General features: G+C 42.4%; 1 protein-coding gene across 4 annotated transcripts in view; it reads left to right on the forward strand.

Annotated features, from left to right (window-relative positions):
* The first annotated feature begins 14,688 nt into the window (after window positions 1-14,688).
* Window positions 14,689-26,017, forward strand: part of ddr1 (discoidin domain receptor tyrosine kinase 1) — a 49,711-nt gene continuing 38,382 nt past the window's right edge. For 3 of the 4 annotated variants that reach the window (XM_039619352.1, XM_039619353.1, XM_039619354.1), the window contains exon 1: window positions 16,556-16,673. In XM_039619352.1, coding sequence (XP_039475286.1) covers window positions 16,672-16,673 — 2 coding nt within the window. In that variant the 5' untranslated portion in view covers window positions 16,556-16,671. Of the gene's footprint in view, window positions 15,031-16,555; window positions 16,674-26,017 lie in introns of those variants that run through there. The other variant, XM_031744349.2, reaches the window with a different exon arrangement.

The raw sequence follows: 26,017 nt of genomic DNA on the forward strand, positions 1-26,017 counted from the left end.
AGTATTTTATAAAACTAAAAGAAACAAGATTAAAAGTGTTTTATTTGGCTCAGAATGGGCTTTAATGAGGGTTCTTTGGCCCACGTCTATTTAACAAAGTAAGTGTATGATACCTTAGTCTTCAGTTGCTCGAAGAATGTGTATTCGGCAAGTGGTTGCAGATGTTTGCTGGTTGTCACTCTTAAATTGATTGCCAAAGCCCCATTGATGCAGGCCTAGAGACTAATCAGTGACCCCCTGAACTGTAAACCTCCTTATGATCACTTTGATTTCCAGCAGGTTGCATGGAAGACACCAACTTGTCTGCAAACACTGGCAAACAAGTCACTAAGCTATAATGGAATAAAACAAAACAATCCAGTGCGTACCAGACAGAGTTTGCCTCTTTGTTTAAAAGTTGTGTTTATTTTGAAAGCAAATGTTCAGGTTTCCGGTTTGCACTGCACTTTTCACAGTTGCACTACAGATTCGAGATCCATCCGCTAGTATCCAAAGCAACCTCGCATGGATGTTTGTGGTGTAGCATCACCACGACCTGCAATAAATACTAACCAGCTCTTGGGATTATGCATGTTTTTTTTTAGTGCCCTGAGATCCCCAGGGGGGTTGCTGACTAGTCTGTAGTCCTCATGAGGCCTTATTTGCTAAATTAATATAAACTCTTTTATTTAAAAATATTTTCCGATGGAAAAAACTCGGATATAGTAGCCTTTGAAGATAGTGGAAGTCTGATATTTAAGCTTTTGACGTCCCCTCGTTGGCTGGTCCCTCTTTGTGCACTGCTGACAGAGTGCTAGCTGCAGCTTTATATGTAAACTGAAAACACTGTTATTAAAAAAACAAGTGAAAAAAATTATCAAAGCTATTCCTTTAAAACACACACAAGGAGATACTGGCCACTACAGCTTCCACCTGCCCTCCATTATATATAACATTATGCTTCACCTCTTCTCCAGAATTTGAAAGTGGACATTTCTCTGTAATGTGCGATGGCCCCGCTCCAATCCTGAGTGCTGTATTATCGTGTGCTGTTGTACCTCATTCATGTGTTCGCTGAGGGAATCCCACAGCACAGTGTTGTGTTACTGTGTAATACATCACACTGCAGCAATGACACGCTGTCATTTCTACTATTGGTACAATGAAAGTAGATGCTAAACACTACCATGCTGTTAGAAACACAGCAGAGTTTTAGTTGTTTTGATGTGGGAGTTTTCTTTCCCTGGAAATATTGAAACTGACAGCGTCTGGAGAGTGTAGTGTGAGTGTAAAGGCTCAAGGTGTGTTCAGGCTATTTGCTGCATTCCTCATTTCATTCCTGGTATGCCTAATGATGATGACTGGACTGCTTTCTGCAATAAAAGAAGATAACCCTCAGAAACTCATTGGCATCCTTTTTTCCCCCTCTTTTTTTAGTGCATTGTTTAATGATGTGTTTATGATATTTGCTTCTACCCAGAGCTGTAAAGGACAGTCTTTCTACGAAGTCCCCCGTCCACCGCATCCTCCTAATTTCAGATGCACATAATTAAGCTTTTCCTTTGAATGGTTTGACACAATCTTCCAGGAGGTTTGCGATCAAAGTGGACAGCTCAGACATGTGGTTGAGCATTGTCAGACTAATTGCTGTTGGTATACTTCCTGAATGCCTAATAGACATAGATACATGTGACTTATCATGGCGATCTCGGTGCTTTATAGTTGTCTCGTAATTAGTTGGGGGACTTTCTTTTATGAGTACCCAAGGGAGATAATTACGATGATGAGATTCAGTGACGATAACGATCAGCTGCATGTAGCACAGATCTAATTAAAGTCCTCCTAAACTACTTAATTGGTAAATTTCCAGATGGCCAGTATTTAAAGCAGATACCGTGAAATGAAGTTAAAGTTATCGAACCACAAAATCATTACAGCGTTATTAAAGTTGTTGTTGAGGTTGAACCCATGTGAAATGTCTGAATGTCAGTGGAAATGCTTTAATCAAACCTTAAACATACTAATTGTAGTTGTAGTCATCTATTTCATACTGTAATTTCATATGTGGTTAGTATTGGTTCACACTGCATTTGCACATGTCCAAAAAGAGGTTTTAAAATAATCGTAATAACATAACATGCATAACATACGCTCACTGGCCACTTTATTAGGCACACCTTGCTAGTATCAGGTTGAATCCACCTTTTACTCCAGACCTGCTTCAGTTCTTCAAGGAACAGATTTACCGAGGTGCTGGAACCATTCCTCAGAGATTTTGGTCCAAATTGACATGACAGCATCACACAGTTGGTGCAGATACCACAGCTACTCGTTTATGATGCCAATATCCCGTTTCAGCAGCTGTGCTGTGTTGGATTGAGATCTGGTGACTGTGGAGATGATAAACTCAACCAGTCTGAGATGATTTGAACTTTGTGATAGTATGTTATCCTGCTGGAAGCAATCATCAGAATATGAGTTCACTGTGCTTATGAAGGCATGGACATGGTCGGCAACAATACTCAGGTATGCTGTGATGTTTAAGTGAGTTTGTGCTAAAGTGTGTGTGGGGAGGTGGGGGCAGTGTGGGACAATGGTGAGAGGTAGTTTTGACATTTTCATATTAAACTTAATTGTGCATGTTACTAGATTATCATTTGGCATGTCCGGGTCAGATATATCATATTTCAACTGTCTGCTTAACTACATGCAAGGATAAAAGGAAGCTTAAGTTTGCTTATGGTCTCATGTGACACTCCTTACATACTCACTTATTCTTTTATTTCAGTTATTTCAGCTGCTCTTCTGTCTGATTACAGTTTGGATGTGTCCATATCCATGGCAATTGTTATCTGATTATGACACACAAAAAATTAAAAACAGTATTTCTGAGAATATATTGTCTGCTGCATTTTCCGTGATATTCACCAAGCAAAGCTCATGACTTTTTGGTGTCTTGTAACTTTCCCCCATGAGTGTGGCATTAGGCTTCTTTGAACTACAAAAAATAAAGAAATCAAAACTTTCCAGCATGGATATTGAGGAAAAAACAGACTTTAGAAGTGCACATCCTGCAGAAGCAGTCACAGTGTGGGACATTCTCTCAAGATGTGGGAATAAAGAACAAAAATGCTGTGTAGTCTCAACATAAAGAGAGACATCTGGTCACCCTACCCACAGGATTACACCAGCAGCAGCCTGCACTATTGATACAAGGTACGACTGACCCATGCTTTCATGTTGTTTGTGCCAGATTCTGATCCTACTATCCAAATGTTACAGCAGAAAATGGAAACTCATTAGAAAAGGCAACATTCTTACAGTCAACTGTTGTCCAGTGTTGGTGACAACAGAAGATGGGAAATTTTGTGTGAATTTTTGCCTCGGTGGGACCCTGTGTGGTCTTCTGCTACTGCAGGCCATCCGTTTCAAGGTTTCGTGTGTTGTGTGTTCAGAGATGCTCTTCTGCAGACCTCGGTTGAAACGAGTCAGTAATTTGAGTTACTGTGGTCGTCCTATCAGCTCAAAGCAGTCTGGCCCTTCTCCTCTGAAGTCTGGCCAAAAAAAGTCATTTTCACCCTGAGAACTGCTGCTCCCTGTATATTTTCTTTTTTTCATACTCTTCTTTGCAAACTATGGAGATGGTTCTGTGGGAAAATCCTGGTATATGAGGAGTTTCTGAAACACTCTGACCAGCTCATCTGTCAGAAACTACCATGATGCATTCAAAATCCCTTTAAACCACATTTCTTCCCGATTGTGTTGGCAAGTTTGAACTTGAGCAGTTCGTCTTGACCATGTCTACATGCCTGAATGCATGGAGTTAATGCCATGTGATTGGTTGATTGGGTATTTGCATTAATGATGTAATCCAAATATTGATTCATGACAAATGATGAATGAAGTGGTTGTTGAGTGTATATCCTTTATATCTTCTGCAGGAAAATGCATAATCTGTGTACTGGCATTATTTTCCATATTATCCATACATATTTTAGATTTTTGGGAACTCTCTGGCCCAGAGTAGAATTTTAAATAAAGTTCTGCAAATCTGAAGAGCCCGAGTTGGTAATAACTTGTTCTCCAGGGTCAGTGAGGATGAGATGTGTTTTGGTTTGTTCATGATTGGATAGACTCCAGTGTTGCATTAACCTGCGTAGGAGGTGAGAAAATGGATAGTTGCACTGCTTGCTATTATCATCAAAAGTATAACCATTTGCCTTGCTGGAATAAACCACACATTTCATTATAAAAAAAAAAAAAAAAGAAGAAGTACTTGGAAACACTGATTTATTTGTATTTTTATGAGTATGGTCTGGTCCCTCGAGAGCGAGGAAGAGAATCAACAGCGTGGAGAAAAGATGCTCCCGAGGAACGTGTTGTCTGCTTTTATCATAATGCTGTTTATTTATCAAAGTACATCCATTTTTCAATTTCACTCCACTGTGTGTCTTACATGACAACGTTTAATAAAGCGGGATATGTTGCGTGGAAAAACTGCTGCAGCTCCACGCGTTGTCCACAGCAAAACAGCTTCTATTATCTGTGAAGCATGTGGAACAGATTATCATCTGTGCCAGCTCCTAATAAAATGATATTCATAGTCATCTGATAAAAATCTCAAACCTTTCCTTGAGATTTATGCTCTGCTCGAGCGCCGTACGTCACCGTCCTCGTGGGACTGACAGTGTTTGTCAAATCAAAATCACTCTCGACGCCCATCCAATCCTCCTGACGGAGTAAATCTGGCTGCAGCTATTATCTCATTATGTTTATCATGACCCAATGGGCACCATTCACGAGCAAGCTGAGACAGTACAATGATAATCACCGCCGAGAAGTGCCATAATCATTATTTACTGGTTGGAAGTGGGTGGAAATCCCCTCATTTCAGCATAATTTGGATTCGGTGCCAACTTGTATGGTGCTAAGAGAAGCTATTTGCTGACTAGATAAACTCAGAGGGGGGAAGTAGAGGAATCATCTGGAATTGTTTCCGATTTGCAGCTCCTTAATTTCCCCAGTCAGAGCTCTAACTATGTTGTGGCCCTCAAACCTGTATGGCAGTAATTACAGCCAGACAAAGACCCCAGATTTACTGGTGCATGTCACCATAAATTTCAAAAGTGTTAATTAAATTCTGCTGTGCTGAATGTGTTTGCTGCCAACATCGGTCACGCCAATCATGCCCATGTGGTTTGAATTTGATCTTTCTTCCTGTTTTTTTTTTTTTCTGGTTTGGAAAGCTTTCTCATGACGTGATCAGGTTGTTGTGGGGATTCTTCTCCCCCTCTCTGCTCAACTTATTTGCCCCACTCGTGCTCCCCGTGTGACCCTGACTAACATTTGGGCGAGACCGGGGAATAATGAAACGGTTGCGCGTGAGAGCTAGAGCATGAGCAGAGAAGAAAAATTCATTAGTCTGGTTTTATACTTTCCCCTGGGCTGTGTAGACACACATACAGGTGAGATAGAGGGCGAACGGGGAGTTGTAAAAAGCTTTGCATGATGAAAAAGCAACAAAAACCACAAGTGTGTTAGCGTTGAAGACGGGAAAAAAATGCCACATTTGGCTCTGTAGAAACAACCAAACTGCAAAGAGTCTCATTATCGTAAATTACAGTTCTTTATCTCAGCTGGCAGGTACACCTCTGCGGTCACTAGAGGGCTATCAAAGCCAGCATTAAAATCAAGAGCGTTTTGCTACGGTTAATAGTCAGGTGCACCGAGCTGGCTGTGTACAGGCGATATGATATTCCAGCCATGTTCAGCTTTACTGTCTTCAGAAAAGTCGGGACACAAACCATTACGTGGGTGTTATGTCCTTTATAAACACATTTCCTGTGTGTGAGCGTTATCAGAGTGTGAAAAGATCAGAACTACCTTTTTCCTGGGGTTTTCCCGGCAACAAGCAATTTCCTTTTCCTACGCTTTTCAGTGAAGTTGTGTAACAAATCAGAGAGCGACACTATTCACTCACATACAGAAACCACACTGGTAGTGACACACACACACATATGCTCTCTCATTTTCTATCACACATACTGATTTACAGCTCTGGCAGTTGTCCCCCAGTCGGCATCCTGGTGCTGCAGCAGAGCTGTGGGGGGTGGCGAGACCTTAACACTGAAGATTGGATGTCTTCCGCCGCTTCCCCTATCATCGCCTCCTATTGCCATAACCAACAACTGTGTGAAGTACACACACTCCAGCGCTGTCTGCACAGTCAATTTTAGTATCTGTGCTGTAGATATGTCCAATTTATCCTACAAAATATCATTTTTTGTGCTTTCCCACATTTTCTGACTTTAACCGAGTCTGTAAGACATGAAGCAGCATCTTGCAACACAATGGATTTCAAAGTGACTTCTTGTTGACTTTGCAGAGAGTCTTTGGCTGAACGTCTCTGCATTTGGAGTAGCTGCTCAGAGCCCAGAGAGGTAAAATTATCCAATCTATCAAAAGCACAATCTTAGATATGAAAAATGAATAAATGATACAAGAAATAACTACAAATTTGCCTTTCCAGCTCCCATTAGTCATCTCACAAACTCAGATTTTATCTCCTAAACTCACCGTCAGAATAGAAAGAGGGTGAAATCAGTCTCCACCTGCCAGAATAGTAAAATATATTAACGTAACAACAACAGGGGCTATTAGTCTGCAGGATGAGTACTTTTACTTTGATAATTTAAGTACAATGTACTTGCCAGTAAACTTTATACACTTAGATTTAAGTAGGCTTTTAAATAAAAACACTTTCCCTTGTAACAGGATTATTTTACTGGTGCTTTTTATGAAGTTAAAAAATGACCTGAGTGCATCTTCCCCCAATGATACACACGCCAAGACCTCAGAAAATGTGTAAAATTGGCTATCTGACATCCATTTTTCAATTTCCCCTTATGTCCTTGTGGATGAACTCACAAAAAATCTACATAACTGCTGTAGGGGAACTCACACCGCATAAAACACGTTGTACAGTAAGGTCTCCGTTAACTGCACACAGAGAAGAAATCAGGCTGCGGGCGTTTCTTTTCTTCAGGTGATCAACGCTCGGCAAACTGTCCCAGCAGCATGTCAGCGTGGGGTAAACTCAAAAACAATATTTGCCACAGCAAGCCTTCAACACGCTGTGTACAGAGCAGCTTTCCCATCTTCCTCCTGTAGAGGGTCACAATATGGCAGCTGGGTTTGTTTGTTCAGTGTGGAAAGAGGCTGCTCTCTGTTTGATTCAGAGCGCTCCAAAACACAAAACGCTGCCAGTGCAAACTCGGAGTGATTCAGTGTGGAATAGTCCAGTTTTACTGTAAGTAGTGGCAGCAGCATAATCGGTTTAATTATTCAGCGTGTGAGTTTGTGGTTTAATGTGTACGTATGAGTGTTTCTGCCCGGTGATGCGTGAATGACACCTCTTTGGTTACTGGCTGGCGTGTTTGTCTCTGACCCTGTTTGTGAGTCGGAGCCCATGTGTCAATAGGTATTTTTAGCGCCACCTCTCACTGCATTGCAATGTCACTCATTCGCACCCCTCCGAGTCCTCCCCCCTCACCTCCTCCCCGTCGTCCCCGTCTCTGGGGCCTTCCAGTCAGCCACAACAGTCACTCTCACTGGAAGGAGCCAGCAACAGCCTGCCTGATTTAAAACAGGGCGGGAAAATTTGAGATCCAGGCGTGGAGACGGGGAAGATCATTGAGCTTGGTGCTCAGAATGACTGCAGTGATTTAGCTGAGCTTTGTTTCTCCCTTGGGCTTTGGCCAATTTGAATATTGATTAAAATAATTAAAGGATAGCTGTAATTATAGGTCTCTTCATAAAGGCTCTGAGAACATGGCACTGATGTTTTGAGGCGGTGATCAGTCAAGTTAAACTGCTGTCTGAGCAACAGACAAGGGGTGTGGATGGGCTAAACATGTAATTGGTAATGACAGTAGGGTGGAGGGCAGACAAAGACGATTCTCACATGGATAAACAACTCCCGAAATGTTATTGAAAGCAGCACAAAGAGACTGGAGAAGAAAAGGAGGCATTCAGGCTCAGCTGGTCCAGACAGGTGAGGAGAGGAGGGAGGAAAAGGGAAGTAAAATAATACAGGAGCTGTAGTGGCACTCTGAACAGGGGGCAACAGTTGTGGAAGAGCCTCCCAAATGCCATAGCAGAGGCTGCAGCCCTCCACACTGTCAGATGTATGTGCATGTGTGTGTGTACAGATGAATAGCAGGGGCTTTCTACAGAGGAGGGAAACATGACACCAAAAAAGCGTCTGCACCCCCCTCCCTCCACCTCTACCACCTCCAGATATGAGGAAGAGGAGGCACAAGTGCACGGCTACAGCTGAGAGGATCTCCAGAGGCTCTGACCGCATGAGGGGTCATCTGGAACATGCCTGATCCGACACTTGACAATCCCATCTCCTCTGAACCCAATCCTGCCTCACCTCTCTCTCTCTCTCTCCCCCCTCATTCCCCCGACAACACCGAGTTCATCGCATTTCACACACATCCAGCTGCGTGATCACAGGGACACCTCAGGCAGGGTCGGATTTATCCGGCAGATTCTCGGGTGTCTTTGAGAGAAACTGCTGCAAGCCATAAAAATGAACCTGTGAAAAGCACTTTTTAAAAAACGTGTAAGCTACGTTTCCCTTTCAGAAGCGCGAATCAAATTCTTCAAAAAAGAAGACAGAAAATTCAAGCGTGAAAGAAAGGATTAAAAGCTGTAGGTGTACCTGACGGTGTAATGATACGGTTTTAGTCATTCCGGCAGCGTGCATTTAAGGAACAGCCTGAAAATGGGATGGATTGCCATGAAATGCCATTAAAGACCTCTAACTGACTTTGGTGACCCCCTGACCTTTCCTTCTGTGCCACCATTATGTTGACATTTGTGATTTTGAATGAATTACCTCCATAACAATGAGACCCGAATCATGTGAGATTATGATTTTCCCTTCAGCTTCAGCTCTGCGCTTTGTGCTAATTAGGAATTGTAACTAATGCATATTAACATGCATTTAGCCTAAAGCACCGCTGTGTTAGCTACACCCTCCCAGAGCTCAGAACATGACTGTAAACTCGCCGCGTTAACAAAATACATTAACAACCTTGAACCTGAAAGCAGGAAATCAACAATGAACAAATGAGATCTCTGTGGAAAATGACAGGAACCTCCATGATCATTACACCATTACCAGACACCTAAGAAGAGAGCTTCGGGACATGCAACGCCCACCTTTACCCTTCGCCCGGGATCCTCCCCCTGGAGCGCACGCTAACCCCATGACCTCCAACGCTCTCTTCTCCTCTTCAGGGGCCGATCAAACACAACCTGCCGCAGGCCTGCGACACCGATACTGACTGAGCACAGATAAGACACACTAAGCAGACATTAGGGGAAAGTAGGGGTGCGTGCGCACTCTCACACATCCACACATGTGTGTTCAAGCCAAACAAAGGCCTGAGGTCACGTATGCATGTGAGGAAAGGAGGTATGCTGTTGTAAAATTAACTTCCTGGAGGATTTGTTGACCGTTGTAAATTGGAGGCATTTATCGGTTTTGAATATTCCCAGTGAAAAAGACACCGGTGGAGATGTTTGAGAGGGTAGAATGTTTGGTATGTGGTTCAGCGCTGGTTCCCAACATACTGCAAGCTTCGCATTCTGCAACTGATCTGTGTTGTCTGAATCCTGCAGCACTGCACAGCTGTCAGACCACAACAGGGGGTGGACAGGCTGCCCGAGTGAGTGTGTTTGTGGGTTAGTGTGTGTGTGTGTGTGTGTGTGTGTGTGTCTGTGTGTGTGTTCTCCCATGAAATGCCTCTGAATTGAATGCTTCCATTTCTAATTCAGATGTTTGTGTTTTTTGGACCAAAGTGATGTCAGAGAGGTGATAAATTCAAGCTGCATATTTACAATGACAGGCAATAGATCATCTGTCACTGCTGCTGAATAGAAGCTTCGGGTGAAAATGGTAATTTTCTACTGAATGCAATCACCTTTCGCAAAAAAAGTGAAGACTTTTAACTTTTAACACAGCTTTCTTTCAGCTGAAAACCCTTTCTTCTGCTTGACAGACCACTGATGTTTTGGGCAAGTCATTCTTTTCCACTTTCTTTATCTTTAGCACGAAGCGTTTTCTTGTCCTTGCTGACTCATAACTGTGATACAGCTCAAACTCCTATTCCCTTTCTTTCCCCCCCTCCCTCGTTCATCTCTCTCCCTTACTAAGAGAATTCCTCACAGGATCAGACCTGCTTTTTATGCTCTGCTGCTTTTCACTCACAGCAAGTAGAGAAGGGGAGAAGGGGGGAAGGGGGGAGGCGTTTTAGTGACAACAAACTAAAAGTCTTTGGAAGAAGTGAGCATAAGTGAGGGAAAGAAAAAATATATAAAAAGGAGCAGTGAAAGAAGAAGTGAGACACGAAAAGAATCAACGAGAGGCGGCACGGGGTAGAAAGGAAATAATGCTGAAAAAGGTCATAATTTCTGCCAGGGGATTTGCAGTTGCCTGGACGACGAACAAAGCACAGCCAGTTGGACGATGTGCACAACAGAAAGGGTTGAAAAGAAATGTGAACAGCTCTGGGGAGCGAGCTGGGAGTTGCTGCACTCTTCAGCCGGGTAATATCTGGAACTCGGTTAGCAAAACAACCCACAAATACACGCAGTGATCCCTCTGTCGTCCCTTTAATTTCAGATTAAGTATACCAGCCTTTTGATTTGCTTAACTTTGCTGAAAAACAAAGTTTATAAAGTGGCTGTGCTAAGAGAAACCACTGCTTAGAAGATTAGCGATATGTCTTTACAGAACCGAGAGTGGAAAATTTCAACGTTAAACACAGAGAAAGCGGAGAGTCTTAGTTTGGTTTTAGCTTTCAATTGAAAAGCGATGAGAGAATGTTAATGATATGCAGGGAGAACGAGGCCAGATGAAAGCCGGTCTAAAGTCTGAGGCACAAGCAGAGAGGGAGGAGGTGAGGGTGAAGGGGGGAGGATGGAGGGGCAGACGGGGTGGTAAAGGTGGCACGAATGAAGCAGAGACAGGAAAGTTCAAGATTAAGCAATTTTCAGAAAGCTGAGTGAGAAATTAGAAAGTATTTGCGGCTGTGAGCATACACGTGAGGCTCATGTCATTTATTTGTATCTTAATCCCTCCGTCTAATCATATATACACTCACTGACCACTTCATTAGGTACACCTGCTTGTTAGTGCAAATATTCCATCAGTCTGCGAAGGTGGTCAAGATGACTCGCTTAAGTTCAAACTGAGCACCAGAATGGGAAAGAAAGGTGATTTGAGTGACTTTACATGTGGTATAGTTGTTGGGGCCAGACAGGCTGGTAGTATTTCAGAACCTGCTGATCTACCAAGATCTTCCCACACAAACATCTCTAGTTTACAGAAAATTGTCCGAAAAAGAGAAAACAACCAGTGAGCAGCAATTCTGTGGGCGAAAATGACTTGTTGATGCTAAAGGTCGGAGGAGAAAGGGAAGTAGCTTGTAGGAAGGCAACAGCTGGTTACAGCCAAGCTATGCAGAAGAACATCTCTGAATACACAACAGTTTGAACCTTGAAGCAGAAGGGCTACAGCAGCAGAAGAAGACCACACTGGGTCCCACTACTGTAACAGGAAACCTAGGCTTCAAGTTGCAGAAGGTCATCAAAATTGAAAAACATAAGAAAAATTGAAAAACATTCTTGGCTTCCACTTTGGTTCATTTCGTTTAAACACCACAATACCATCCTTTTATGACTACAGTGCACCCATCTTCTAAAACTTACATCATCTAAAACTGGTTTCATGAAATGGCTTCCACAATCACCAGATCTCAGGCCAACAGAGACCCTTTGGGATGTGATGAAATAGGAGATTCACATCATGGAGCTAGAAAGTGTTCAGTTTGCTCATTTGTAACATTGGCTGTAACTATTGTGGTTTTTTAAGCCAGGAGTGATGATGACGGTGCTTCTTCTTCTTCTTACTATTATTACTGGAACAAAAGCGTGGACTGTTAAATTACAAGCTAACACTAACGAGCTTGTTTATCAAGCTGTACAGATACACATACTGTACCTGCTAATTATGACTAAGTACCAGGATAATAAAATACTAGAATTTCCCCTCACCCAGACAGAAGCACAAACTTCTTTTACAGGCTGTCGGTACAATTAACTGCACAGCAAACCATTTTATTTGTCAGATAATTGCAGCACCACTACAAATTAACAAAGATTTAGCTTAGCAGAAGCTACCACATACAGCTAACTGTGCTAGCATTAAAAAGTAATCCAAAGTTGCCAAGCCTCTGATCTGAACCTTTAATAACATCAAAGTGGTTGATTTATAAAATAAAATTAAAGGGATATTATCCAGAGAAAATAAAACACTTTTGGTACTAGGCTGTAAACATGTTCATCCTGGCTGTAGCATTCGCCATTTTAACGTGAGAGTCTATCCAGTCGATGACGTATGAACTCTGCTTCCGGGTCCAAACTGCTCTGCGTTTATTAAGGCTGTTGTCTTTTTAACATGTTTTAAGGCTTTGTATCTTGTTCTATTTCATCTGAACAAGCACCTAATGTCAGTGATCACTGTCGGCCTCTCTCAGTTTTTATTACCACTGTTCATCTTAAAGCTCAGTTTTCAAAACCTCATGATGTAACTACAGCCCAGCCCATGCAGTGGTAAATTAATGACTTGTGTTGTGGATAGATTATCTCACTTGTTCTCCTGACTGAAGTTTGGTCCATTTACAGGATCCTGCCATGCAACTGCATTTGTCCCTAACCTTCGGGATCCTGGAAACTAGCGAACTAACTCCCTGCTAACTTCTAACTCCGTTAAATTTCATAAATTGTGTTTTCATGGATGCCTGGATTTTAAACTTAATTATTACACCTGGTAGAGCAGCCACACTGATAATGTTATTAATAGATGAAATGATTTAGACAGTTTGTAACTCTCAGTGATGCCACAGTGTTCGTTTGACTTTGGGACCTGAAGTAGAGTTTGGACCCGGAAATATATATATATATGTTTATATATATATATATATATTATCTTTGATGGGGTTTTTTCACGCTTCTCCCATTCCTGGTCAACTCCGCTGTCACTCCCACCAGACTTGTCAACCAATCAGCATTCGACTAATGTACAGTAGAGATGCATATGAATCCAAATATTGATAGCATCATTGGCATCGGATCGATACTAGCACATAAGGTTCAATACTTGGTTTCTATTCTGTAAGTTCAAAATGTAGCCCAATAATTTATTTTTTTTTAAATGAAAAACTATACCTCAAACATGTTCCGTGACAAATGTCTGAACCTTTTTGTGTTGACTCTCAGGTCTATTTTATTGATAGCCTATGAATATAGCCTAAATACAAATATACAGCACTTTGGGTCAGCTTCTGTTGTTCAAAGTGTAGAGACTGTAGAGACTGTACAGTAAGTAGGAGAAAGTTTTAAAAAAAAATGGACAAAAAGTGCTTTAGAGACAGGCACATTAACATTTACAGCTCTCCTATAAACCAAGTTTCAAAATACCCAAAAAGCTGAGAGGTGTGTTTTGTTGTATTAACTAATTATTGTGGAAATTAAACACATTAAAATGTGTTCAGAATTTCAAATCGATGATGATTCATCTTCAAGTGGCTGTTTGAGGAACTGCTGTTTTACGCTTATTTTATTTATTTATTTTAGCTTGGATCTCTCTCTGTGTTTTGAGTATTTGAGTTGATTTTTTTACTGTATGGTATGAATCTACACAGCTTCTTCAAGACAAAAAGCTCATTTGCAAGTTTAGACTACAAGCGCAAGGGAACATTAGACAGCAGAGAATGTATCCATGTTCCCTTTATCTGTTTATCCAAGGTGGAGCTTGGAGTCTGTTAAATGACCTTTATTGTCTGTGCCTGCTGATTGAGCACCAGCTAAAGTTTCCCCGCTCTCACTCTTGGGCAAGTACCAGCACATACTGTAGCTGCTTTGCAACCTTTGTTCAAGCCTCTCTGAGTCGGACTTGTTCAGTTTTTTGATGTTATTAAGCATAAACTCGCACACATGTGGCCATTTTTCCAAACACGAATTCACTCTTCGCTCCTGCTTTGCCTCAAGGTCCCACATCAACAAATGTTCTGATTCAAGTTCAGTGCTGTGTTTTACTGCAAACCCTTCAATCTGAGTCATTATAGCCCAGAGCCAGTAATGGTATACAGTTACACCTCTGTAATAGAGAGGTAAATACCGAGGCAGAGTCCTGGGTCTACATTAAATGGGCCTGACCATCTGTGAAGAGGAAGAACAGATTATTTAAAGAGTTTACAAGTTTATTTTCTTTAAAAAAAAATCCGTTTCATAGCAGCAGGGAAGCCTGTTCTGACAAGCAAAGGGTTAACAAGGTGAAACTGTCTTGCGTGCAGCTGTATCGTGGGTAAGCTAATATCCCCCAGATCTCTGTGTTGCTGTAACGCAGAAACTCCCACTGGCCCCGAAGACTTCACTTTGGATTTCATTTTACAGCGTCGTTGAGGCCACAGCGCCCTCCCACGGGAGGCGCTGATTGGTCGAGATGCCTGCTGGAATATTTAATCAGACACCTTGCTCGCGGCTGTGATTGGACACAGCCGGTGCAGTTATGTAAATGAGCACCTGGTGGCGCCTGCTGGCCCGGCTGCTGAGCCCGGACTGTGGAGGAGCGGCTGAGAGAGGGCGCAGAATCAGAGAAGGTCCGAGAAGCAGATACACTTTGCGTGTTTTCCCCCCTTTATCTTATTATCCCCATTCCATTAACCACAGGCTGAAAAATATTCCTCTCAAGTGAAAGTCAGCCTGCGGGTGTGAAATCAGCCGGTGCGCGCAGCGCGTACGGAGTATTGCGCTGTTTTCTGAGTTTTGGTGGAGGTCGTTCACTAAACTCAGCTGCTGCTCTCGGAGGTCAGTTTGGATTATTCGGTGGACGCGTGTTGTATTGAGCACAATTCACCACAGAGTTCATCCCAAAGTTTGGACCGCTGTCACAGCACACTTCTGCCTGTCTTTTAGGTAAGTACTCCCAACCTGCTCTGCGCGTTTCTTCTCCGTGCGCTTAGCTCCATAATAAGCGGCTGTAATAATATTGCTGTGGGTATTTCCAGCTGTCTGTCTGTGTGTGTGTGTGTGTCTGTGCGTCTCTCACTCGCTGGCTTGGCGTCTATATGTCTCGTTGTGATCCGGGAGCGCTGCAGCTCTGGACGCTGGCCACGGACTCCTTGGAAGTGCATATGAGTGTTGCGCCCCGGACTCTGCACGTTTGTGTGGCAGATACATTGTGGTATTTATGCTGCCGACTGCGTAGCTGAGATATTCTGACATCGTACATCATGGTCTAGACTTATTGCAACATCGTGTTTAAAAGTGGGTGCTTGGCACCGGAGAAAACGTTATTCAGAGTCCTCACTGCTTTCACGCCTTTTATATTCAGTGTGGATTTTTCAATTTCTCCGACCTCAGACTCATTGCCACTAACTCTCAAACAGTTACACGGGTTTGATTAAGTTGTACAGTCATTCCTCTTTTTAAAGTCCTTGGGTGTCATTATTCAGAGTCCACCTCATTTACAACATTTAAATTTAAAAAAAAAAAGTTAAAGAAAAGTAATCTGAGCTGGCATGTGGAAGCTTTAAAACTGACTGCAGCAGGCATAATGACGCACTGAGTCAAACGTGTAGCATTTAAAAGGACCTAGTGACATCCAGCTGATGGTCATCACACAGACTGTTGACCCTGTGACCTCATAGCAACACATGGGGACCCCGAGTGGGACCGGCAGCTCTGGTTTCACGTACCCCTGGTCCCTGGTTCTCCATTGGGGAGCTAATCAGTCACCAGAACCAAGTGAGAAATCAGTGTAAAGTGGCCCGGCACTCGGATCTGTGTTGATAAAGGAAACATTTCAGACTCTGGGGACGAGCTGCAGGAAAGTTTGGACTTTGAACAGGATGTACATTTTGTGTTTGCATGAAGCAGAAGAAAGGGGGCGGTGATAGCTGATCAGTCATGCGGTGTTACAAGTGATTCTCATATTGTCTGATAACAGGATGGTGCAGAATTATGTATATTTCAGCATCTTGTCTCTGTTAATTTCTGTATAACAGAGAACAAAGAGAAGGGAAAATGTGGGTTTGATTGCGTGTGTTTGTGGTGTTGTCTTGCTCCTGTGTGTTTGTGCATGCCTCTCTGGGAGCCGGTGACCTACTGGAAGAGTCAAACAATGGGCTTCAGTGGGTGTGAAGTGCAGTGGGCAGTCACCTATTCGATGAATAGCATGAAAATGGCTGATGTGGGTAGTTTGTTGGCTAGCAGACTGAGAAGGCAGTCCAGAGTAGAGGAGGTGCACCATTGTTATAAACTGCTGGGTGGGGAGGAGTGGGTGGGGGTGCTTGTGCTGTAGAGATAGAAATGCAATAAAATGCTGTTTTCCCTTTCTCCGTCCCTCCCTCTCTGCCTCTAAGGCAGGGGCATAAAGTGAGGAGGATCCCTGAGTGTTGATGCACATGTTTGCTGGATTTCAGTCTAGTGGGCATCTGGCTGCTGATCTTCCACAATGTCCCGAGAGAGCCATTGACTCGGAGTAGTTAGTTTTTATCAGCTGTGCAGTCAAGCAAAGAAGACACAAGATATTTGAAATAGTTGGATGGCCCAGTTATGTGAGTATAAGTGTTCACGCACAGACTTGGAACAGCTTTTTATTGATTTGTCTTCCTCTTGGCAGGCTCGTGACAAAGCAGCATTAATTGCATAATATGATTTGTGGAGAAGTATGCACGCAGCAAAGTAATTTGTCTAACATTGTTCGAAGGAATGGCTCTTATTTGATTTGTTTCTAAGACTCAGCAACAAAAGTCTTGGAAAGCTTTTTTTTTATGTGCAAGACAAGAAAAAAATGAAGAGTGGTTTTGCAGTGGTGTTGTTTTATGATTGAAAACACGCTGCTGTGTGCCAGCGCAGGCTTTTCTGCAAACATAGAAGCACGGTGTAGTGTCTGCCATGGGAACACTGGTATGTATGGTCTGGTTGATCATTGACTCCAGTCTGTTATCCTCTATCTGGGTCATTGTTTTGGGTTAAAAGACTTTAGCAGGTGGATACAAATTTGAACCTCAAAGGAGTCGCAGCTTGAACAGTGACTGAACTGCAGGTTTGGCACAGTTGCCTGGTCTGTCTCTCACTAAAGGGGCTACTTAACAACATGAAAGGGCACAATGGCAATGAAGAACTGTCTTTTATGTGACACCTCTCACAGAGATCATGCATTAAACAGAAAGTCTGTCTTTGGTCATAATTGGCTCAGACAGACTGAACAGGAAGGCAAGTGGAAGAATTCATTTAAGTCCAAAGACACGACATGGTTACTTGCCTTCCCTCTCGACAATCCCCCCTGTAATGGGAAATGAAACCAATTGAACGCGGGACTCCAGTGTCCAGCTTGTTTTCCCAAACCAATTTCCCTTCAAGTCTAGACAGCTGGACTTTTCAATTGCATCTGTGTATGTGTGGTCACATGCAGAGCGAGCTCAACAAGACTGTCAGACAAACAAATTAATCGTGTAATGGGTGGTGACACTTCAAAGCGGGATCTGGGCTGTTCGTGGGCTTTAGTTGTCAGCGAGTTTTCAAATCTATTTGGTTTCCTCTTCGCGAATCTCCATCCCTGAAGTCCTACCTTTTCTCAGATCAGACTGCCCTCCCCCTCCCAGTGTCCCTCCCCACCATCCTTCGTTTGGCATCGAGCACACTTTTGATCCTCTAATTGATCATTCTGGCAATCTGTCTCTTTCCCTACATGTAACATGGAACACAGATTTTTCTTCTTCATCTTCTGTATCTCCCCATTCCCTTTGAAGCAGCACTAGACATTTTATTTATCTTCCTCCTCTGCTCATCCATCTTACCCTCAGCCTCTCTCTCCTCCTATCGTCCCTGTGAGTCTCCTTATTTATCTGTTTGCTCTTTCAGTGAAGGGTGCCCTTGTTAGATAGTGGTGTTGCTGCTTGGATGCAAGTACACTTGGGTTAAGTTTTCTTCAAAGAATCTCACAGGGTATCTTATCAAGGTATCTAAGACATTTACTTGGTCCCTGATATAAGCTCGGAAAACTGCAGAAATGCCTCTGCATGACTTCCAAAATTACAGGTGGCCTATTTTTGAAGGTGATAATGTATGTGTGTGTGACAGCCTGTGGTAAAGTACAGAAATCTAGAAGCTTGAAGGTACTGCCATACCTCCCTAATATATAATTTCTCAACTCTAGTACATGTTTTATGACTTTATGAAATAATAAAAAACTCTTATTAAAAGAGAGCTCCATTTATTAGCCATTACACTTCTATAACATTGTGAAATTTTGATGTGCAATTTAGGCAGCAGGGAATCTTTTTATACCCAAATGTGTGCTGTTTTTAGTTGAATGGACTAAATGAAAAAAATAACCTTGAGCTAAATATTTTTGGAGGATGCCTTCTCAGTGTTTATGCAGTGAGTGGAAGCAAGGGACACTGCAGTCATGCTGTAAAGTATACCCTGCTTTTTCCTTCTTTTTGAATTTAATGGGGACTATATTTCTGCAGTTAACATTATTTATTATTTTAAAAAAAATACTTAACAGTTATTGAGGCCATAGCTGCATTAGGACGGTGTTTAATGAGGTCACAGATCCTGGGAGCCGAGGATGGTTTTTCCATTTACTTTTATACAGCTCAATGTCGCTTTGCAACCAGAGGAGTCGCCCCCTGCTGGGCATCAGAAAGAACACAGGTTTAAGGCCCTTCCACTCTTGCTTCAGTTTCAGGTGTATCGTCAGCCACAGCTTGGTATCACCACTATTTACAATGTAATTAAACCATTGAGAGTCTAGCTGGTGATCTGAATGTGTTTTGCCACCAGCAGCTGTTGTAACCTCAGGAAGAAATGTCTCATTTTACCTACTTCCACACCTCTGTCCATCCGTTTTCTTCACCTCGTCCAATTCTGGGTCACACTGAGACCGAGAACCATTCACACTCACAGTCACACCCAATTTAGGATCACTAGTTAACCTAACGTGCACTGTGGGAGAACGTGCACAGGCTTGGGGACAAACACAGAAGGATCCAGGCTGGTGGATTTGAATCCAGGACCTTCTTACTGTGAGGTGCTGCCCTCCTCACAGTGTCTTGTAGTCATTAAAAATGTGTTCAGAATTTACAAACTAGTGATGATTAATCATGAATACACATTGCTCTCCCTGCATAAGCTGCCTCTATAAGTTAAAAGTATCTGTACTGGCAATACTGGGCCTGTATTTACTTGGTATCAGATCACACAGCACTACATTTTATACAACTTTTCTTTTGTGTAAACCTTGTACTCCCCAAAAACCTGAAGATTGTATTTAATCTGCAAAATTAGCCAAGGTCATTTGTGAATTTGATGATTACGATGGTCTAATTAAAAGTGCACGATGGTGAATCCTGTGATTTAAAAACAACTACACATTTTGCCAACTTGTGGAAGCTGAAGTTATCGCTGCTGGAAAAAGAACCTCATAAAAGATGGAAACCAACTTAAAAGCCAGTGTGCTCCCTTCTCTGCCTCGTGCTTTCTTTCTTTTTAGGTTTTTTTTCTCACCACTTTTCAAATCGTCATATTGCGGTTGGTGTTTTTTAGCACACACAGTGCCTCTCGTGGCACAGAGCGCCACTAATAATTACTAATGGCTTCTGGCAAAGTAAGTGTTTTGAAACCTTGTTGGAACATGGGCAGAAAATTGTGTTAAACATCAAAGGTTACTTTCTTTTTCAATATGTCTTCTTTGTGTATGATGAATTTGAGTTGCAATGACATCCACGCTGAGTGGGTTGGACGTGTCTGCCGTTTCCTCCGAGGGGTTTGGAGGGGCGCATTAGCATCAGGAAACTGTTGTGTGATGTGTAATTTAGTTCTTTTGAGGCTGTTTTTCACTGCTGAGAGGGAGGAGGAGGACTGAGAGTTTGATAGAGGTATCAACCTGTGCCTGAGGCTTTTAACAGAGAACTGTGTGTGCGTGTGCATGTGGGTGTGGGTGCGTGTGGGTGTGTGTGGTTGGAGGTTGAGCAAAAGCCCAGGCTTTATATTAACCAGGCTACCATATTTTCAGATCCTAATGCACTTTTGTGTGCTTATTTTTTATTTTTTGCTGCAAAATTAAACATCCAGAAGATGTCTTTAGACCTCTACATTGTCCTCAGCTGTTATTCACTGGAACTGAAGACTGCCGCATTGCTCGGTTAGGCCAGTTAATTTTCTCACATTGACTCAAAATGTTGAGTCTAGCTGAGCTCATTCCTGTTCGCCCTGATCTTTTTTTTTCTTCCTCTCTGTCATTTTCTCTCTGCTACTCTTGAGTTCACCTCTCCCTCACTCCTTTCATCCCTTCTCTTGTTCCCTCTCTCTCTTTTTCAATGGCTTCTGAGCGGATGAATAATTCTCAACCTCCTGCGGCAAAGAGTTGCTTTTGTCCCACGCTTGCTCTGCCAGTCTCTTCGTTCGATTACTGGTGGGAATTTTCCTTCATGGCGTTCTTCTGTCTGTCTGTCTGCTTCAGTCTGCGGCTGTTTTCTCACTGTCCCGTCACATGCCTCTCCTTTCACCCTGTCCTCCCCTCTGCTTCTCACTTGTTCTCTGACAGGTGGCAGTGAGACTGTGCAAATTGAATTCAGAGAATTGGGCTGTGGCTCTCCATCACACTGCAACCCTAAAGGACCTTCGGTGTCAAACTAGAACCAGAGGTTCACATGCACTCAGCTGCGAGGCCATCGTATTAACATGCTAATGGTCCCTCATGCCTGCTAGATACTCATTACGAGTCTTACAGCCATGCTTCAGCTAAGGTCAAACTCCGAACTAATCTTTCCTCGGAGTAGCAGTGATGGTTAATCTTCAGGCAGCACATGAGCTTGCTTCGCTTTCAAGTGAGACACGCACTAGAAAGTGAAGTGGATCTCATCTCATTCCAGATGGATTAAACAGAGCAGAAAAGGAGCCGAGGACAGTCTAACTACATGTGCCGACATGTACGAGGCTTCGAGCCCCGAGAAGCATAACGGTATTCCAGTTTCTGTCGGTCACAACCACTTTCCCAGAAGAAATGCAGACAAAATTGAACACATGTTTTTCCTTTGTAAACTGAGAAAGAAGACTTCGCTCTGAGTCTCAGGATAATAAACAGCCGACTCCGTGTAGATCATGTTGACTGCCAGAGGTGTTAACAAGCCCTTCATTTTCTTTTTGTGTGCGACTTTGTTATGCTCTCTGTTCTTTGTCTTATTTCAGCTTTGAGAACATCTTCTTCTGATTTGGTTCGACTCTCTCTTGTTGTGTCGAGCTTACCGAACAGGCAGTTTACCTCCTTCTGTACTGTGTGTTGTTGCTGTATCTGATCAGGCTCATTTCCTTTTGATTGCCTTTGCAGATACCATAATGTTGGAGCGCAATTATAGGAACTTTAATAAAAATAACAAGAACGGTCCAAGCTAAATATTATGGTTATATTGCAGGACTGTAGTCATGAAGACAAGTCTTGGGACTACCTGCTCTGCATGTTGTTTCAATTACTGATTTCTGTGACGACTGACAAAAGACAAACCTGCAAAGTTCCTTTTTTTCAATATTTCACAAGCTTTCAATTGGATTAAAGTCTAGACAAGTACAAGGAAAAATGCAAATAATGTAAAGGCAAACATTGCCCTCAAAGCATTGAAACTTCAGAAGGGGCTCAGAATAAAGGGAACTTGGAAAAAGAGCGTTATCTGTTCATTACTGTGTGTTAATTGGAGTCTTTTCTCAAGTAAGCAGGACTGAAAAGGAAACTGTGTTGGAAAAAATACTGGATTTTTGTGTTTGACAGTGTTTTTGATGTATGTATGTTTAAGATTTGTTATCTCTGTTTGTACTAGGGGTGCTTTTTTGCCTTTATCTGACAGTTCAGCAGGAAAGAGCAGCGGAAGACGCACAGCAAAGAGCTACAGTTTCTTGTTATGAGTTGACAAACAAACAGGGTGAGGGTCTAGCTCTACCGGAAGCCATTAACATGGAACCTGGAAAAACAGCCAGAAGACTTGACTTTGTGATTTTTTTTTCAATTTAAAATAAAATACAATACTACGTAAAAGTCTTACTACCCCTCAATTCTTTATATTTTGCTTCGAAGGAGCCAGATTTTCTTGTAAAGTTCAAAGCGGTCTTGAGCAGTACTTCTCCAGGATTTCTGAAAGTCGTTCAAAGATTTTCTTTGACATATTCAGCTTTTTTGCAGTCTTTGTACCTGACTGTTTCCAGAGGAATATTTTTAGTTAAGCCACTTAACGCTGACCTATGAGTCATTCCTTCATAAACACACCGAACTAAAGGGATGAACCACTGTTGTGTCTACGCATAACGGACGACTTGCCAAAGAATTTTAAATTGTATCTTTAGGCACTTTGTTTCTAGCAGCCTGTTGCAAAATTTTTATTTTATTTTTTTTCCATTTCTTTAGTTGAATCCACAAAAAAACTCAAAGATAACACAGTTTGACATAAAATAGTATTTTTGCACCAAAATGGTGATTCGGAGAGGACTATTAGCCGAGAACTTGGAAACTGGACAAGTGGAGAACAAAAGAGGACATGGAAGGTCTAAAGTATTATCTACAGCAGAATAACAGTATTTGAAAGTCGTGTCCTTAAGACATAAGGCAAAATCCAGCAAAGACATGGGACTTGAGAGATTCATCTGGCCCTCCGGCTGGTTCATCTACTGTTCACTGAAGCCTCATCAGATATGGAATCAATAGAAGGATGGCTGTCAAGAAGCTACTCTTAACTAAGAGAAACACAGAGAAAAAGCTGAGGTATGTAGGAGAGAGGTACAACAGAGTGTCTACAGCCGCCTGTAAAAGACAATCGAGGCTCTGTCATGGTTTTGGGCCGCATTTCAGCCGGTGGTTCTGGTGATTGATGAGCTATGTAGGGGACTTAGGAATGCAAAAAGGTACGATCAGAGTTTGATCCACCATTCAGTACCGTCTATAAAGCATCTTATTGGCAACAGCTTTATTTTTCACTATGAAAATGATCCCAAACACACTGCCAATGCAGTGAAAGCTTATATGAAGAACTGGCCTCCCCAGAGTTTCAACCTCATCATTATCAAAGCAGTCATCAAAGTATTTTGACAGAGAACAGAACAAACTGCAGCCAACATCCAAAGAAGAGCTTTGAATGTCCTTCAAGAAGCCTGGAGAACTATTCCTGAAAACTACTTAAAGAAATTATAAGAACTTGCCCAAGAGAGTTCAGGCTGTGTTAAACAATAAAGACCAAATAATAACTTTTTCAAGCTTTTTTCAAACTCTATTTTTGCCTTTTATTATGTATTTAAGTTCGCGTTTGCACGTTTCGATAAATCGACGTGCCTATTAACCATTTTCCTAGTAACATGTAAAGAAATGAGGAGTCTCAAGACTTTTGCACAGTACAAGCTTATTTACATATGCATCTTTTGGCTGGAATATGTGTCACATGTCAACAAACCAACAGTCCGAAGAAAATGTGTTCCTGGTTTTAAACTTGAGATATTTTCTCAAATAAACTCAGGAGACAAAGTCGGGAGAGTAAAGCTGGGACTTTGTCTGAAGCGGTCACTTCTCAGATGCAGCACACAGCAGGAAACGGTCCACTTCGATGCATTCTTAACACTGAAAATACTCCCTTTGGTGTGGGTGAGGGAACTCTTAGGTAGAGGTAGGAGGCAGGACGGATGATGCCCGCTAGCTTGCTTTAAATTCACCACACATTTTCCTGCTCTGTTCTCACAATCGGACATCACACTGACTTTGTACTCGGCAGCTGGCAGATTAAACCCACGTAAAAGTTTGATTTGAGACATTTGAGTTCTCATATTCAGCTGTTTTCAGGAAGGTTTAGAGCTGCAGTGCATGCGTTAAAAACGGTTTTGTTGTAACATTTTGTCCCCTGTGCTTACAGCTAGGTTTGTGTGGCTGCTATTGACGAAGGCAATCTCATTTGCCCGAACAATCTGCGGTAATCAGTCAGCATTTGTCTCTGTCCACCATGAGGATGAGCAATGCTGCAGCTGGTATGGACTGATGAGCCAAGTGGACCTGAAAAGGGAGCCGGTGGAGGTTTCATTCTGTTGCTATGACTGATGTCAGCTTTGTGTAGTCGCATGCTAATGAACCCAACCTTATTATGTTCATTTTTTTAACTTGTTTTTGCTCTATCCTTGAGCCTCAGCTCCTGTGACCCCTGTTTCTGTCTCAGTAAGGAGATTTTTTAAAATTGGGCTTTTTTTTTTTAGGGGGTGGAAGCTGAGCTGTCGTAATGAGTCATCTGGTGTTATGCACAATTCAAATGTTTCTGGAAGCAGGTTTCATCTTTAACAATTCCCTATCTTCATGACTCACCACCTTCCTCAGCAATTGTTCACTCCCATGGTTTATGGTCTCCGTTTCTTACTGATGCTGATTTAATTTGTTTTTCTGACTCCACTGTCTTGCCGTTTCCGTTTCCAAGTGAGTTATCCGCACTTTCCTTCTGCTTCTTCCTGTACACTCAGCAAAATCAGATTCCACGGACATGACTGGCACTTCCTTGTAAGGGTGAATTTTGTGACACACAGATTTTCAACTCTAGTGCATGGCCCAAATCCATGATGAAGAGCAGGGCATAATACCACCCTTCACCTGAAGCTCCCTGTCACATATTGGATGGCAAATGTCACAGTTGTGCTGCCTGTTTTCTCAGTTTAATTACCAAATTAGTTCGCAGCCTCAGTGAGGGTGAAAAGCTGTGCGGTTTCACCCACTCGAGGAAATATTGTGCTGAGTAATGTTGTACTATTTAACGCAGTAAGCTGTAGGTAATGTTTTCAGAAAAACAGATCCCATGGACATATTGCTATAGCCAAGCATCTCAAGCCTGCCCTTGGAGTGAGTCCTGAGTGAAAATAAGAAAACAGTGGCCCCACAGGGATCAGCACTTTACTCACACCAGTCCTGAGTCACACAAAAGCAAGGCTGTATTCAAGGAAGCCATCAGATGACCTTGTTTGTGTCACTGGCACAGTCTCCACAGTATCACCCTTTAAAGTGTTGTGAAGACTGAAGATAAATTCATGCTTCATTCTCTCCAGGACTCCGAGTGTAGCAGTGCGTACACCCAGCTTCCTCTCTCTCTCACACACACACACACACACACGCACACGCACACGAACAGAAACCCAAAACAAAGAGCTCACTACTCCGTGTCTCCCCAGCGGCCATTAGTCATGTCTAACTGGCAGAGTGTTACTTTATCTGGCCGAGACTGGAGACTTCACACGTCGAGATCTGTGTATAGAACAAGAACGATATTGAATAAGCGAGACTCGAGGCCTTTTTGATGTTGCAAATTATATGCATTGCACTACATTACTGCTAAACTTTCCCCCAAAAACCTCACACTTCAAGACATTTTATCAAAGCTTGTCAAAACAAATAAGAGTTTGTAGCCATGCTGGTGATGCAGCTCCTGGTTCATTAGCTCTGTTCTGTCTCCTTTACACTCACAAAATCAGATGGATAAATTATTGTTATATTTTAAACAGACTTTAGCGGTGCCCAGAGATGACGATGATGATGACCTCTACTGACTTTTATATTTTCTCTTTCCACCATTATGAGGTTGATTTTGACCAAAATGTTTTACCAACCGAGTGACGTTCATATTCTTACAAAGCCAAGTTTTTGGTGATTTAGACAAACAAAATACAAGACTGTGAGAAATAAACTGTCCGATGTGCAACGCTGGGGTCAGAACTGCCTTAATTCTCTGTGGTACAGATTCAACAAGGTGCTGAAAGCATTCCTCAGAGGTTTTTGTCTATATTGAAATGATAGCCTCACACAGTTGCTCCTGATTTACTGGCTGCACGTCCATGATGTGAACCTCCCATTCCAACACATCCCAAAGGTGCTCTATAGGACTGAGATCTG

The sequence above is a fragment of the Oreochromis aureus genome, linkage group 11 (assembly GCF_013358895.1).
Source record: "Oreochromis aureus strain Israel breed Guangdong linkage group 11, ZZ_aureus, whole genome shotgun sequence".
Classification (NCBI taxonomy): Eukaryota; Metazoa; Chordata; class Actinopteri; order Cichliformes; family Cichlidae; genus Oreochromis; species Oreochromis aureus.